This window comes from Corvus kubaryi, unplaced genomic scaffold (assembly GCF_017639235.1).
Source record: "Corvus kubaryi isolate FWS band 111438036 unplaced genomic scaffold, C.kubaryi_AGA036_p1.0 136, whole genome shotgun sequence".
Taxonomy (NCBI): domain Eukaryota; kingdom Metazoa; phylum Chordata; class Aves; order Passeriformes; family Corvidae; genus Corvus; species Corvus kubaryi.
Window position 1 is genome coordinate 11,296,615 of NW_024580670.1, and position 17,053 is coordinate 11,313,667.

Consider the following 17,053-nt stretch of genomic DNA (forward strand, 5'->3'; position numbering starts at 1 on the left):
GAACACATTAGATGCATTTCTCATACGCAATTTTTCATGTGGCAGTTCTACCTAGATTGAGTTTGTAGTGCTCTGATAATGATCAGAATTCTGCAATAAAGAAAAATAAATCAGAATTGGAACAGGCAAGTATTTGTGCTTTTGAACCTGCAGGGTTATTTTTTATCTTTTTTTATTTGTTCATAAATAAAAGAAGCTTTAGTTTCTTTGAAGCAGACATCTCTCTGCAAATGGGAGAAGCTGAAACCAGCACAGGCAGGTGTTGAGCAAATGTCTCCAGTGAGCTCTCACAAGGGTTGTGTTATAGATTTTTGATTGTTTTTATTAGTCTGCTCAGAATCTCGCTTCTCAGGTTTGTACTTAATTGCTGGGTGATTCTGTGGCATAAACATCCAGATGTCTACCTGTTGTTTAAATCTGATTCCAGCCAGTCTTCCAAGCAAGACGTGTTTATCCCTTGTACATCCAAGGCTCACTCAGGTACCTTCTCCTCAGAGCTGGAATGTTGTTGCTTCAAGGTAATTTTAACTGACAAATTTACAAGACCACACACTTGGGGTATTTAGTTGTACCTTTTGAACCACACTTACAAAAATGTAGGTGTTCCAAAAGCATGAACATTTTCAACCTCATCAATTATTTTTAATATTAAAAGTCAGCAGATGGAGCCAAAGGCTTGTAGAAAAATGACTTGTGCTGAATGTGTATTAAACCACAAAGCCCAGTAAGTTTAACTAATAATGTTTCTACTAAAATTTTTAACAGCAAAGCTATTTATTTGCTGCTAAACCTCATACTAGCATCCCTTTTTCATCCCCTTGTCTCTGTGCAGAGTGAGAGCTCATCCCTTCATGTACCAGGGGTCTAAGAAGACTAAAAAGAGTGAAGTTTCAGTGGGAACCTGATTTTCTTCGTAGATTTACATGTGTGATGTTTTCTGTGGCAGCGTTCACTACTTTATCAGAAAAAATGGTGCTATATTTTGTCAATATTTTTCCTTCTCCTGTGAGCATGGTAATTGGAATCCACTATTGAGGGTTAGACTGGAATTCATTGCAACCTCATTTCTATTGTTGCATGGTTGGTAAGGTACTGGGGTTTCATGTTTTTCTTCTGAAACGACTGAAATAAGTCATTTTAGAAGAAATTTTGCCTTACATAACTTTATATATATATATATATATAAATGTTCATATTTTCCTTAGATAACTTGTCAGATTTGGTATTCTAATAGGCTAACCTTATGCTTTTTGTTAAATATTAGCATCCTTTTGGGATTTAAAAAAATATTTTCATAAAAATAAGGGATGTGATGTTTTGTTAACAGTGTGCAATTTATCCCATTTTTATAAAATAAACCCCAAAGGCAACGTGGTACCTACCTTTTGTAGGAAAAGGGGAAAAACAACTTTCATAGTTTTAAAATATGATATCCAAAGGGTATACAAAAAATTATGATGGCTGAACAGAGGATGTTTCAGTGGTACAGTACTGTTTTGCCTTTTAAGAAAGAAAAATGAAAATGTTAAGTGACTAATGGCAGCTGTTTTGTCAAACTTTATGTAAAAAACTTTCTCCTCTAAATCTAATTTTCTGAAGGAATATGAAATGTACCTATGTTACACATGAAATCTAGAGCCAGTGGGATATAAATGGTACGCTTAAGCATTGCATGTATATTTTTTTCTCATTTTTGTTTTACTGATTCTTGAAGCTCAGTATCTTCAGTTTGAAGCAAGGATCCTTAGAGAAACTTGTGAAACTTGGCTTACTGGCCAAGTTAAAAGCTTTTCTTATTTTTCTGTTTATCTTTGGCCTCATCTCTGTTTAAATTATCTTTCCTGCACTCCTGCTGTTGAAAGACAGTGATAAAACTTCCACCAGTTGTACCAACTTGCTGACTTAATTTCCTCTAAGGAGCATTGGCTGTAGTAGCAAGAGTTTCTAACATTGACATTTTTCTTTCAAATGATAGCGGTCAGTTTTTAGTTTCAGATTCACTCTGGACTTATTCATAGGCTTTTCTAGTAGACATTTTACTTCCTAAATGTGTTCAGTCACTTCCAGTGAAATTATATTTTCCTTTCAAGCCCCTTGCATTGTGCTAAAAAACTCATACAGGACTGGGACAGTGCATCCCAAATTACATCTTTATTCAGTCTCCAAGTAACTGAATCTTGCAGTCTCACTGTGATATGAGTATCTTCTATGTTTACATTTACTGTAGATGAACATTAATGCATCTTTTAATACAGAGAAAATAAACTGATAACAGAGGAAGGCACAGTGCTTTTTGTTGTATTGGAGCTATGAGAGCTAGTGAGTAGGATGAAAAAAATCTGCAAATAAGGAAGCCTGATCATGAAGAAATACTTAAAAAAATCGTATGAAACTTTTAAAAAGACATTGCCTTCCCAAAAATCCAAACACCCAACCCTAACTATCTAGTTTCCAATAATGAAAAATTTTTGCATTGCTGGATAGGCTAGATAAGCTTCTTTGGACTGGATTCAGTCATCTCAGAGAATTTTTTGTGGCCTGCACACTCTGGATTACATGTAATTTAAACTTTATTATAAAAAGAAAAGGTTCTAGCTTTCAGGACTTGGAAGGGAGTGACAGTTGTAGTTTTCCAGTCTTGAGTGCATACAGAGCATTTCACATGTGAAATCTTCTCCCAGTCTTGGAATGTTAATTTTGAAGCCTAATTGTGTTACTTTGAAATGTCATTGGCCATTTTAGGGAAAGTTGTCTCAGCAGGTGTGATTGGGCAGCTACAGTCCTGAGACCCAAAGGACAGGAAGTGACAGATTGTGCAAGGAAAGAAATCAAGCAGAAGAGAGATACATAGTAAAAAAATATAAAGGAAATGAAAAGCTGGTTTTTGGTGTGCTGCAATACCACTTAAAGACTTGTTCTTCACTCTGTGAAATACCTTTATGTGCCAGCATTAATAGGCTACTGTTCTTTCATAGGTTTCAAGTTGCCCCCATTACTTTTACTGAGCTTCTCTGCTTGGTGCTTTGCTGTTAGGTGTTCTTACGGATGGCTCTGGAGCTGCCTCCTCTGTTAAACATGTGTGTTGTAACCCCAGTCAGCCTATTTTTAAGGTTTCATCATGGACCACGTCTAGCTTCCTTTTAAAAGACCCATAATGGATTAAAATTATTTATAAATTGACAGCTCTTTCTCCTGACTGATGCCTGTTTCCTTATCATTGATATTATAAGTGCCCAGCGCCGATATTTGTCCTATTTGTCAGAAAATACTCTGATAGCGTGTGTTCTAAAACAAAACAATAAATAAAAACACCAACAAAAGCAAAATCTCATTTTGTTCATAGTTTATCCTGAATCTTTCGGTAAATGTTGTATTAGCCAAGAGAATGCTGTTGAGCATTCTCTGTACCTCAGTGGTACTTGCACATCTCTGCACAATGGGCCAGTTCCCTTCCCTGAGTTGCAGTGGATTTCCCGTGTTTCTGTTACAGGTGTCTGTGATAACTTGGTACTGGAAAATGAGGCTGCCTGTTTTAAATAAGAGATTAATTTGCATAGGTACTCAGAAATAGTAAAATATGCTGATGATAGCTGTAATTTCTTTGGATCTTGATGAAGGTTTTAAAAATCATGTCAATAGGACTGCCAGTAGAAAGTGCCTGTGTGGAAAATATAGAAATATTTATTCACCTGATTACAGCTGAAAGGTTTAGGCAAATAGATAATAGAAGATTAGAAGTGTTTAGAAGATAATAGTTTGTACTTCCATCATTTGAATACAGCTCCTGGCTGTCATTGTCAGAATATACTAGGTGTGCTTGCAGCATGTATCAGGAATTATTTCTTTTATAGTCAAACCTAGGGTTTTTCAAATTGGACAGCTCTTCCATAGCAAGTTAACAAATCCTTGAGAGGCAGAGAAGTCACAACTCTACGTCTATTGTAAATGCTTGTTGTATCAGAGGTGAGGGACCCTTTTCATGAGTTAATCAAAAAGACCTATGCAAATAAGCAGGAGGATTTTTTCTTCAGTCAGTCACTACAGTTACAGAGCCTGACATTGTTAGTGAACCTTCATGATCTCATAGGCTACCGCAGACTCTTGTGCACCAGACCCCTCTTAATAAAAACGTGAGGCACTGGATACACAAATTCATAGCAGCTGTCACAGCTGGGCTGTGGTGAAGTTTGGTCAAGACCCTTTGAACTTTTTATTTCACACTAATCCCATTTAGTGTGATCAATATAAGGACCTCCAGCTCCTAGGTCTGTTAATTAGGTGTCAAGTGTTGGGTTGGCCTGTGTCAGGCTGTAAAATACAAACACAGAAGAGACTATCGGTAGGGAAGTAAAGTGTTTATTGTCTGAATGTATAAGAGTGAAAAGTTGCCTTCCTAGCCTGAGATGTCCTTAGGGATCTTAAGGGTCTTTTGTTTCTCTCAGTAAGGTAATTGTATAGTTAAATATGCATTTGACCAAAAATAGTAGTGCAGTTAGGGGCTGCAGAATAATGTAAAAGATCTAGTTCTGCTAATAATTTAATGCTGGAATACCTCTTTGTCTACCTACCCCCATGCCTTTTCCCCTGATCATAAATACACTTGATTGCTCTGGTAACTATTTGTGTTGGGTTGCTTTAAGATGGGAGTCCTTTCTGCACGTGTATGTCTAAAATGAAGTTTCTTCTAGGACTTACCAGTATTAATTTTAACTTATGCTTTGTAGCACTCAGGGAATAGACAGGATAACTTAGATCTTCATTTCCCCATCTCAAAGAATCTCAGGAGGCTTTTGAACTCCCCCATCTTTAGTTCTCTATCATTCAGGGAAGAGTAAATACGTAGAATGATATTTCAACTTTCATACGTTTTTGGGTTCTTTTATTTCAGTCTTTCAGTGACAGAAAGGACTGGGGAGTTGTGAGTAGTTTGTTTCATCTCCTTTGAAGAAAACCTAAAATTTATAATCCCAGATCAGACCTTTCCTATAACTCACGCAACTCATCCTGTTAACTGTTTTAATATATGGCACCGCTATTTCATTAAACAACATCCAGGAATAATTAGTTCAGCAACGATGCCTCGGAACAAAAGCCCTTGATTTCGTTTAACTTTATAAGTTGGTCTCTTTTGATCTGCAAGAACACATCTGGGGCCTTTAAGAAAGCAGAAAGAAAAATATTAAATGTTTAGTAAGGCTGTTGGTGAAGGTTTCAAAGCACAGTAACCCTTTGGTACCATGATGTAGCTCAGAGGCAAAAAAGTGTGAATTTTTTATTTCATAAGCTATCACATAGCACCTCTGTATAGTAAATGCAGGTTTTGTTAGCTGCTGACGACTGCATTTTGCCTTTATGTCCAGTTTCATAAGAGGGAATATCTTCATTCTTTCCCCACTTTTTTTCATCCATTTTTCTGACCTTTTACCCTCATTTTCCCTTGGCTGTATTTGAATGAAGTAATCAGGATCACTACTGTAAACGTGACATTTTTTTACCAGGTATCTCTGCATTAGAATTTATTTTTGCTGCATCAAACTTTGCGCTGTACTGCTTTGTTCCTTTAATAGCTTACTGTTATTTGCCAGGGTGGTAGGGATAAATAAATTTTTTCTTTACTCTAGACTTAGCTGCTTAGATTTTGCAAATATCCTACAGTCCAGAGGATATAAATTTACTCATCTAATCTTAATCACTGTTACTGACTTGTAATAGAAAATTGCTTACCAGTTGAACTCTTTAAAATTTGCCACTAAAAAAATCCTGCCTCGAGGGAAAGCTATAAAGATTTTGTATGCCAATTGTTTTTTATTTCATAAACTAAAAAGTATGGTGAAAAATACACGTCTGATAGTAATTAATTCCTTTTTCTTTTCTTCTCCTAGCAAAGGTAGCCTTTGTTTTGACTGTAATTAGCAGAAGGAATTCACCAGGAGTAGCACCATATCATTTGATTTGTACTGCTGTGCGTGTTGTGCTTGCTTGTTTGCTGTATTGCACCCGAGTGCTGCTGGATTTATATTCCAAGCATTTCCTAGAAAATGTACAAATCATCACGATTAATGTTAACGTTTGCCACAGCTAATGAAGCCTACCAGATCTCTCAGTAATTATTCATCACCTTTGTTTCATTTTGTATAAATCATGGCTTCTATTAACAAGCTTGTTTTAGAGAAAGGACAGGAGAACTTCGTTCATGAGAAAGAAATGAGCAAAACAACTTTTTTTTTATTTCTCCCTTTGACCTGTCAAAATAGAAGTGAAGAGTTGAAAATATTATTTTTCATTCCAGGTTTTATTTTTAAATGCAGCTTTATGTTCACTCTGTGTTTGTTTTCCTTAGTGAGCCTTTAACTCCAAGGTTGTGACCCAATAATGACCTCCTTTTCCACTCTCAATTGCTTTTGACCTACTCCAATAAGTAAAAAGAAATAACCCAACAGAAGGGTAACCAGATCACTGCTACCACACCAAGGAAACAGGCAGGCTTTGGGATGCTCTTCTTTAATCTCTCTATCCACAGAGCCTTCATTTTAATTTGCAAAATTGAACCCAGATCGAGAGCAGTAAAGCCTGAATACGGTAAATATTCATGCCTCAGTGATCTAGAGTGGCTCCATTACATTTCAGAGATTGGGAGAATTACCTTTTGGATTATGTATATTCATGGGCTGATTTTTATTTGAGATATAATATTACTCACATTGGGCTACATGTCGCATATTCTATCAAAACCAGCCTTCTCACAAAGCTCCAAATGTTCCTTACACGTAAAAGTTTTACTTCTTTTCCCTATAGTTTCCTCCCTTTTATGCTTTTCAAAGACTGGTAGTAAACAAATTTCTTTTAAAGAAGAAGGGAAAAAAATGCCAGTAGAAATTCTTCTATAAAACCTTCAACCCTGTGTTTACTGTGATATATTCTTTTGCATGTGACTTTGAAGTCTCCAGATAAAAGTATTATTATTGTTCTAAACCTAAATCTATTTGGAAAAAATAATTCAGTTTGTTCTGTTGGAAGAAGAAAATTCCAGACAGGCTTTCTTTAACCTGTAATTTTGCATTGGTTTTTGACTTCTTTTTTTTTTTTTGAAAAATGTTTTATTGAAATATTTTTGATAAGTTGCAGAAATTTTAATTGGAATGTAAATGTTAAGCTGCTTCTGTGTCATGGTTTTACTATGGGTCTGACATTCTCTGCATAGATACTTGCTACCTAAACTCACTGGCATTATACTGTGCTTTTAAAATGCATACTTTGTCATCTGTAGTGATAGGTGGCACAAGTAGTACCACTTAATTTAGGACACTTGACATCTTACTATTCCTTTCTTGTTACCAAAAAAACCTGCTATGAGATATTTTAGTCATTTGGAGATGAAAGGATTATGGTAGGTGTCTGCCTTCTGCATCTTTCCACATATCTAGGGACTGTAGGGATCTATTCCCTACCTACCAGGCATTTGATGTGTATGGCTCTTAGGCTTTTCTGGCCTGAGGACTAAAATGGGATGTGGTCCTCTCCTGGGTGAAAAGATTGACCCAAATCTACAAGAGGCAAAGCAGAGAGAAAATAAAAGTGCAGTGGGGCTTGGTACTCCTGCTGAATGCTGGGCAGAGGTGAGGGGTGGGAGCCAACGAGTGTGTTAAGGACGTGTTTTACTGGGAAATGCTGCGAGGGCAAATGGTGCTTGAGCAGCCCAGTTGTCTTCTGGGGCAGAACACACAGGCAGGAAGAGTCATGACTTGAGTGAGGTTTGGGCAACATCTCTCACAGCATTCTCATGTGGCAGCTGGGGAGGGATGGGATGGATCCAGGGGGTTCAGTGTGAGTTAAAAGTTGCCTGGAGTGGTTGAGTCTATTGGGAGCTTTGCTGTGGATGAGGAAAATTGCTATAAAATTATAATAATTCTGGAAAATCAGCCTTTTGCTCTCAAAAACTGGGCATTGGTTTTCTTTCCTTGGGAATTTGGATCGTGACAAATGATGCAGTTGAGTTTATCTGCAGTGAGGTGTAATGCCATGTTATATCACAAGGGTGACAAGATTACTGGAGTTTACCAAATAAATACTCCAGTAAGATAGCCTACGTGTAATACAGTGGGAATTTGATGGTTTACAGTAAATAATGAATTCCGGGCAGTTCAGTCATGAGAAGAAAATAAATAGAGGATAGTTTTTTTTGTTCAGTGAGATTTGTCCAGCCTATACATGGGATAGATTAGGTTCTGTTGAAAAAATTTGGGATTATATATTTAAAGGCTAGAGGAGACTGCTTAAGCACAGGTCACTTAAGTTTACCTGCAGAATCCTAATCTTAACACTTGCTAATTTCTGATTTGTGATTGTCTGCATAAATATAGCATACATGTAATATAAATTAAAATTATGGTGTTAAAGCAGAGTATCATTAGAGTAAGGTCATTGACCTGCTTCTTTATTTACTGGGTGCATAGTCATATTTTAGATGCTGAGAAAGGAAATAAGCTAAATGGATTTTCGTATCCCCTTTTATATTGCTTTATTCCAGTGTTGCAGTGCAGGCTCTTCAGGCAACGGTGTTATTTTATCCAGAAGGAGGAATATGTTAAATAAAATCTGATAGCATGTGTGTGGTGTTACATAAGCACCACAGTGGTCATATGGTGAATGCCCTTATAAACCTCACTTTAAAAAAATTAAGTTAAAAGAATCATTCAATGTGAAATAATTTTTTCTCCAGATGCTATATTCCTTTCCCACATGGAGGTAAGTGAGGCCATGGAGAAATAATAGATTCTAGAAATATTCAAGGTCTTTCAGAAAATTGCTACTAAGCCACATGATCTTGCTGGAACCCACAAACTTGGAATTATTTCTGACTCTTTGAGGTTTCTACTCTTTGTGGCTGGTCCTAGCTGCTTTTGTGATGTTGGCCCAGGAGAGAAAGCTTTCCACAACCTGAGCAGTGGGCAAAGTTTGTATTGTGTGATTTGCTGTTCTATGGTGTTATTGACAGCTCCTGTATTATTGACACCACCTGTTTTACCTTCGTTTTATGCTGTTTTGAAATCCCGGTTAAAGTTGTCAAACTCATGAGTTACAACATGAACCACAAAGGCATCTCAGAGAATCTAGAAAATACTTGGTACATAATTTCTTAAAATAAAAGATTTTTTTGATTTCTTAATTCTGGTGGCTCATTGTTGCTCTCTTGTGCCTTCACAGCCCGTATGTCCTTTCAATGCTTTTGAGCAGGAGTGGTTTGCCAGCTTCACTGAATATGTGGCTGCTTGCTCATCTATGGGATTTGGCTTTGCCATCCTCAAAAAAGCAAAGAATTTGACATTCTTCATGTTTAGAAGAGAATTTATAAAAAGATCTGCTTACATGTAGGGAGCAGTTTTATGTCTGAATTGGAGCTTTGCTTCATTTCAGTTGATGTGCTTAAACACAGGCTGACTGAAAACTAAAAGTTGTGGTAGCCTTTCAGACAAGAGGCCAGTGTAGTCTGGTATCTTCTGACCACCAAGAGGGGATACTGGAAGAAAGAAAACGCGGTACCTTATTCTTTGAGTTTCTAGTAGATGAATAGGAGGAAGGAAGTTCTTGCTTTCAAAAGCAGCAGGTATGGGATGCATTTTGGTCATGCACTTGGGAGTTTGCTTGCTCCCCTTCTGCTTATAAAGATGCACTTCTGGATGATACTGAAGGTAGTGTTTTGTGTATTTGGCACTTTGTTACAATGTATGGCCAGCTTATGCTTCTCAAGAGTGTTTTTTCTTGCTAGGGTGCTGATTCTGCCAGGCTTGCACTTGGTGTATTTTTAAAGCTCGGGGCTGAAATGGTGCTTTCTTAGTTTCAGTTTATTCTTGGAGGTAAGTTTAAAGATGCAGCTCTTAGCGACTGGGCTCTGAAGTTGATTTTTATTTTTAAACTTGTTGGGGTCCTCAGTATTTGAAGTGGGGTCTTTCTTTATAATGTATATGCAATACTCCTTTTATAAATACTGCACTCATAATCATTATTTTCTCTAACACACTATTGAGACTAATTATTTTAACTTTGCAGTTTCTCATCAGCATTGCAGGGAAGCATGGTTGCTGTATCTCATCTCAGAAAGATGCACTCAGCATTGAGAGGCAGCAGGATGGCTAGGTTTTTGTCTAAAGAAGCTATGAGCAATGGCATATGGCTGATAACTTAATGGAAGTTGGATAAATAAAGGAAAAAAAAGTCTGACATATCAGTGCAAAAAGTCATTAGTGGACTTTTTCTGTATCCTGTTTTCTATTAGTCCGTAGTAAACTGCTTTGAAAATCTTAGTGGGCTTTTCCTTTGGTCTTAAAATAATGGGTTCTCTTATATTGGATACATTTGTTTATCTCAAGGGCTGAACTGTTGGGTGCTTTTGATTTCTGTTTTGCGTTTTTCAATCTGCATTTGAACACAAATGTTTTTCTCACCCTTTTTATGGTTCTTTACATAATGCTTTAGGAACATTATTGCGATTATACAAATTAAAATTTAAAAAGGGAAGCAAATCTCTGCAAATGATGTAAGATTTCAGCATGAGGCTCTTGATTTATATGTTGACATATAATCAATTCCCCTGTGCCATAAGAAAACAAAATGTGAGTGAATTTCTTAGCAAAGTCTGTGGCAAGTTTTGTAATGGTAACCCAAGTTCTCCATGTTTACCTACATGGTTCACATGCAATAAAGCCTGTCACTTTAAAGTTCATCTCAACATTGTTCACTTTCTGTCTCTGTAGACCTAATTTTCCCACTGTGAGTGGATTGCTAAAATGGGCTTTGTGCAATTTTCATGGACAATGTAAGATAGAAGTTGTTCTCCAGACAGCAGTTTGAGGACTAAAATGGGGTGCTTGAAATAAATGCAAAGAAATGCCAAACATACTTGTGATAGCTGGTCTCAGTTACAAATTCCTGTTGATCGGGACAGTGCTCTGAAGTATTTTACCTCATTCTGGTGGTGGTAGAGGTGTGGACTTGAGTGATCCAGCCCCAGCTCCCTGCTTGAAAAATCCATTGCTGTATAGCTAAAGAAAATATGTGAAAGCTTAGAACTGTGTTATAGCTTGTAGGGATCCCTTACATAGGGAAACTAGATATGCATAGGAGAAACAAATCTAATACTGGAGGTCAGTTGCATCCTTTTCAGTGCTTCTGGGTTTGTATTTTAAAGGCCAGACAAAACAAAGATGAATTTTACTTATGTACTTGAGCCTCTTGAAGACAAATCCTACATTTGGAGTATTTTAAACCATGGGCAAATGTCTCTGTCAGTCGGGGTCAGAGTGAAATGGAATGAAATACTGTACTGATGTTCATGGTCTGCTCAGAAAACAGGAAATCAATGATTTAAAGCTACTCTGGGTCTTGTTATTTGATCCAGTGGGTGCAGACCAACTCCCTGATTCACTTCTGTACTGGTTCCATGTCTGACCTTTTGAAGGAGATGCAACTCCGACTCACTTTGGGTGATCTAATCCACCCCCCAGTCACACTCTGGCATTGTTCTGGTCAGATTCGAATTCCTACGAACTTCATGCTCTTGGAACAGAGGTTATGGTCAGTTAAGATACTGTGCTGTGTGCTCCTTTGACAGTTCTGGCACTGAGAACAGGAGGGGAAGAAAGGAATGGGCTCGAATGTGTTCTTTCTCTGATAGGCCTATGGAAACTTCAGATACAATAATAGATGCTAATTAGAACAAATATAGATGGGCTTTTAAAATAATCTGCAGGGCCCTGGATAGATCAGCATGGGGTAGTGATTCCCAGTAGGTTGAGTGATGCAGTGTCATTTTCTCCTCATGTCTGAGGACAAGCAGACCTGTCTGAAAGCCAAACACAGCTACACCGAAATCAGGTGATTCTTAAAGCTTGGGGAGAGCACAGCCAGGATGTGCAGGGCTTCCCTCCTGGGAGAGAGCTGGGGGCAGCACAGATGACCGGCTTTGGTTGGCGGGGGGGTGGGGTGGGTGTATCTTTATATGATTCTGCAAATTTTCAATGTATTTTAAATTAGGATAATGTTTCCTGAAAGAGAATTAGTCAGGATCCAAACTGTTCTTAAACTGGCATTTGAAACTGTGAAGACCATGAGCAAATGTATCAACAGGAGCCTCATCCAACACTGGAAAATACTTCTGTGTTCATACTCCACTGCAATGTTTGTCCTACACATAGGAATTACAGCAAACTTTCTGTCATGGGAAGCGATACTTTTCAATTGTATATTGCTTAATGTAATTGAACACTGAGGAATGTGGCAGATCACACCTTATATTCTGATATAAGCCAGCTCTGCACGCCATGGTTGAGAACTGCAAATCACAATTAAAAAAGATTAATCATGTGAAGTGAATATTTCAAAAGTACTTGTTCATTCTCCTTCTCATCGTTGTTTATGGGCTGCATGTCGAATGCATCAATCCTAATCATTTGAGTTAATTTAAGAGAAGAGAGTAGGCGTAACACTGAGGAAAGTTTCATGGATACCTAATTAAAAACAAAGATGTGTTCTGAGTATATGCACGCAATGTGTTTTATAATCACATTTTTTATTCTTAAATGTTATCTAAATTCTGTTAAAGATATTTCAGATTAATATATGTAGACTGTTTCTGTAATACTTTCATTCATCTGTTTAGGTGGGTAATATAATAATAATACATAAATAATTATGTATATAATAATATATAAATATAATAACTGGAATGCTAATAATAAAGTCTTTGTGACTTCATTTAAAATAGAGAACTAGACAGTTCTCTTGTGCATCTTCTGGTTCCAGTTTTGTTTTGAGGAGTGACACTGCTGGTAGATTCCTTAGTTCTTGCCAATTTATTGACCCCATCCATGGTTGTAGAAGAGGAAAGATTTACTGCCAGTATTATCACATGTGAAATCACAGAAGTCTTTGAAAATGGGTTGGGCTGTTATTTTTCATATGGCAGTTTAATTCTTGCAGTGCTTGTAATGTCTCTGAAACATGTTTAGAAAACTTTGGGTTTTTTCAGTTTTATTTTTCTTCTTGGAGTCCGTAAACATTACTTGTATTGCCATTGTTGCAACTGTAACAATGATTGAAACTGGAGAGGGAGGGGGAGTGGATGAAAGAAGGAAGGGTTTGGGAAAGGTTTGATTCAAGCTCCTGTACTTCCAACCTTTAAAAATACAATTATGTAAGTCAGTAGAAAGCTGGAGGTAAATGCTAAATTGTTTCTCTCCAGTTTATCTATATGGGTAGTACTGCTGAGGAGGTTTAGCTAAAGGGATAATGAATATATTTGAGGACAAAAATGCTTGAAACTGAAACTACCAAGTATTTACAATGGCCTTTTAAGTCTGTTTTGACCTTAATTAATTATCTTGACGAACTATTTTGGTTTAGGCTTTTTTAGTGAGGGTTTTTTCCTCTTACACGAACATACTTCTTGATCTCCTTTCTCATACTATTTTGTGGATTCTTCAAGAATTCACAGGCATTGATGTGGCATTTGATTTGAAAAATGTTATAACAATAACATTATAATCTGTAAAAGGGTGTTTCTTTTGGTTTTGGTTAGCAGCCAGAGGCTCAGGGAACCCAAACAATATTTGTAGTGGTGAAACTCATGGGTATTGTTAGTTGTATAATTATGATTTCCAAATGGAATACAAGGTTTTTGTTGTTTTCCAGAAGGCATGTAGCTGCTACATTTTTTTCTCTCTTTTTTTTTTTTTTAACAGCTTTCTGTATATTGCCTGTGACCATTTTTTGCTGACTTATTTGGAGGCCTCTTTATATTTCAGTTACTGAAGGTATTAGTTCAGCCAGAAGACTTTCCAGCTGCTCCTCTATTTTGATCTAAGTTTATGCAATTTGTTCTCCTCCGAGTCCAGTGATGTTGGGAATAGGCATAGACAGATTATCTGGAGCCAAGTGAGATGTCCTCCATACAGAGCAGCAGGCTTTGTAGGAAAGGAGAAGGTGAAAAACATTGTTTTATTTCCACTTACTCATTGCAGCTAAGATGCAGGAAAAAAGCTGATATTTTCAGTATTATGAATTACTGAGTAAATAGCTCCGTGATTAAAATAATTAAGTTCCCTAGACTGTATTGAACTGTCCAACCTAAATGCTGTGCTCTGACACTGTGTGACATCTGAGGATGAAGCCCAGCACTGCTGAGTCCAGTCCTTTGGTTTGGCATTCTCTTCATCAGTGCTTGCATTTTTTGGTTTTTTTTACTTTCAGGAGTTAGAAGATAAATGGGTGAGCTGGGATTAGAAGATGGGCTACTAAGGGACATGCAGTGGTTGGAGATTGATTTAAGGACAGTTCCAGCTGAGTAAGAAAATAAAGGCTTGAATGCTGAGAGTTGCACAGTAGCACTTGGCACGAACCTTTTCGATAACTGGAGAATTGATGCTAAGTAAAGGGAGAGGGAAGAAGAAACTATACTGAGAGTTGAGATCTGTCCTAGCAATGTTGTTGTTGTTCTATACGCTCACAGTATGATCTATTTTATATAGATAAAAGCATACTAAAAAAGTTATCTCTGGAATTGAGCATTCTCATGGTGAGTTCAGTTCTTGGATCTGAATGTTGAGGTCTCAGCCTTTTAAAAATGCTGTATATAACTTTACTGTCATAAGGACTTTTGTCCAAGTATATAATATTTATTTAGGAGATAAATATTTTTTTTATTGCCAAAGATATAATTTCAGTATTAAAAGCTACCTAATGTAGGGACTTGAAGCAGAGTGGTTACCTATCCAAGCACCCAGCATTAGCACAAATGCAACAGGTGGCTGTATTACCAGAAAAAAATTTTGGTTACATGCAACTTGAGGGGATAGGGATACTTATTAAGGGTGATGGTTTGCTGAACTGAAAAAGAAAAAATGCCAAAATGAATCCTTGTTAAACTAAACCGGTTTAGTCTGATCAAGCTCAGCCTAGACTGATCTTTAAAAGCTATTTAATTCTTGTCCTCTTCTTGAAATAAATATTACAGTAGCAAGCTCATTAAGGTCAAAGTTTGATAGCATCTGAGAAATTTTGGTATAAGTAGTGTTTGGCGCTTCACTTTTCCTACAATATTCCTGAGATATGGAGCCCCACATTTTGGTGACAGCAATGCTAGCTATATATGAACACTCAAATCTTCCTAAGAAGGCCTTGAGGATTTTCTTTTTTAGTATATGGAAAACTATAGACTAGGAGAGGGTAGGCTTTTATATTACTAATTATTTTGCAGGGATGGTTCGTAGGAGTTCATTGTGCAAACACATTACAAGTTTTTTTTGCTCTGAACATTTTACAGTTTAATTCAACTATGTCAAGGAAGTGTGTGAAGGGATTTTTATGGAAGGGCTGGGAAAACAGGCACATGGGTGCTTGAATGGGTATTGTAGTGCTATACTTCTGATGCTGCAGATGCTTGAGGGAGTATATTTAAGCTATTCCATGGTGTGGGTATGTCTGATTATTTGCAGATAGTATTGAGGGCACTGCAGCATAGATGATGTAAATATCGACACAATTGTGGTCATGCCAATCTTCCAGTCTCATGAACACAAAAAGAATAAGGTAGGGGGTACAAATATGTGGTAACTTTAAATGATGGAGTTCTCAGTCTGTTGGCTTTCTACTTTTTGAGTTGTGGACTCTCCTAGAAGGTCACTCATCTTACAAGACAGCAGGCTGTCATATGTGGCTGATACATCACCATATAAGTACATATCATGTGACATAAACATGTATGATGCACTCATGTGCAATTAATTGTTTCATTCTTTTTGTTCCCCTTTCATCCGTAGGTGACAAAGAAGGTCAAGTCCATGCAGATGTTCCATACTCCTGTGACTTATGCAATGCAGGGTGACAGAGTAGGTGTCTGTGTGACCCAGTTTGATCCCAAACTGCTGGAACGAGGCCTAATTTGCACCCCAGATTCACTTCACACCATCCACGCTGCCATAATTTCCTTGAAGAAAATTCAGTATTTTCGAGGAGCCCTTCAGACTAAGGCCAAGTTCCACATCACAGTTGGTCATGAAACAGTTATGGGAAGAGTGATGTTTTTCAGTCCAGCCCCTGCTGACTTCAATGAAGAAATTCAAGAAAATGTTTTTGATTTTGAAAAAGATTATCTTTATCAAGAGGAATATTTGTCCAAGGACTTGGTTTCTTCAGAGGAGAACAAAGAAAATGACCAGGCAGGAGAAGTCCAGCTCCCAAAACAGCAGTGGGCTTTGCTGGAGTTTGAAAAACCAGTCACTTGTCCTAAACTGTGCCTTGTGATCGGCTCTAAGCTGGATACGGATATTCATGCCAATACCTGCAGGCTGGCATTCCATGGGGTACTGCTCCAAGGCATGGAAGACAAGAACTACACAGAGACTTTCCTTCCAAAGCTGAAAGTGTACAAACAGAAGCACAAAGAAGGACAAGTGGAAAGGGTAAGCTGTCTCTCTAATGCTATACATGGGAACTAGAAATACTTGTCCTGTGTAAGTACATATGTTGGTGGGCTACAGAATTGTCACTGCTGTGTTCCAGAGCCTTTACACAGGTTTTTCTGATGTTCATACACCAGATGTATTACATCTGGTCTCCTTGCAAACAGAAATCACTGTTTAAAGGGACTGGTTTATTCAGTGCAATCCAGTATTGAGTAATTTGAGGCTGGTTTTTCACTGATCCTTTTGAAGTCTGATCAGTGTGTTCCTCCCAGAGACTGGCTTTGTGCACCTTTCTAAGTGACCAAACTTCCAGCTTTTCACTGACGTCTTCTACACAGTCTGCAGTACATTGAAAATATAAAGACAGTAGAAAACACAAAGTAGCATTTGATCAAATAACACAAAGAACACAAGTGATTATCTCTTTGTATTTTTACATTTTAATAAGTAAGAGCATTTATTTTAGCATGCAAAAAAAAAGCAATTTCCTACAGGATGCCTTACAAGTGATAGCATGTTGACGTTGGAATTGGGTTCATGACATGGAGAACTTAAGCTGTGCCTAAGGCATGTTGTTTCTATGTCACACAGGTAGT

The 17,053-nt window shown here is 37.4% G+C and overlaps 1 protein-coding gene across 3 annotated transcripts in view; it reads left to right on the forward strand.

Moving 5' to 3' along the window:
* EEFSEC (eukaryotic elongation factor, selenocysteine-tRNA specific) overlaps positions 1–17,053 on the forward strand; it is a 124,489-nt gene that overhangs the window by 50,787 nt on the left and 56,649 nt on the right. For all 3 annotated transcript variants that reach the window (XR_006014201.1, XM_042017085.1, XM_042017095.1), the window contains exon 5: positions 15,813–16,454. Coding sequence is in view for 2 of the 3 variants with exons in the window: in XM_042017085.1 (XP_041873019.1) it covers positions 15,813–16,454 (642 nt within the window). In the remaining variant the exon portion in view is untranslated. The remainder of the gene's footprint in view (positions 1–15,812; positions 16,455–17,053) is intronic.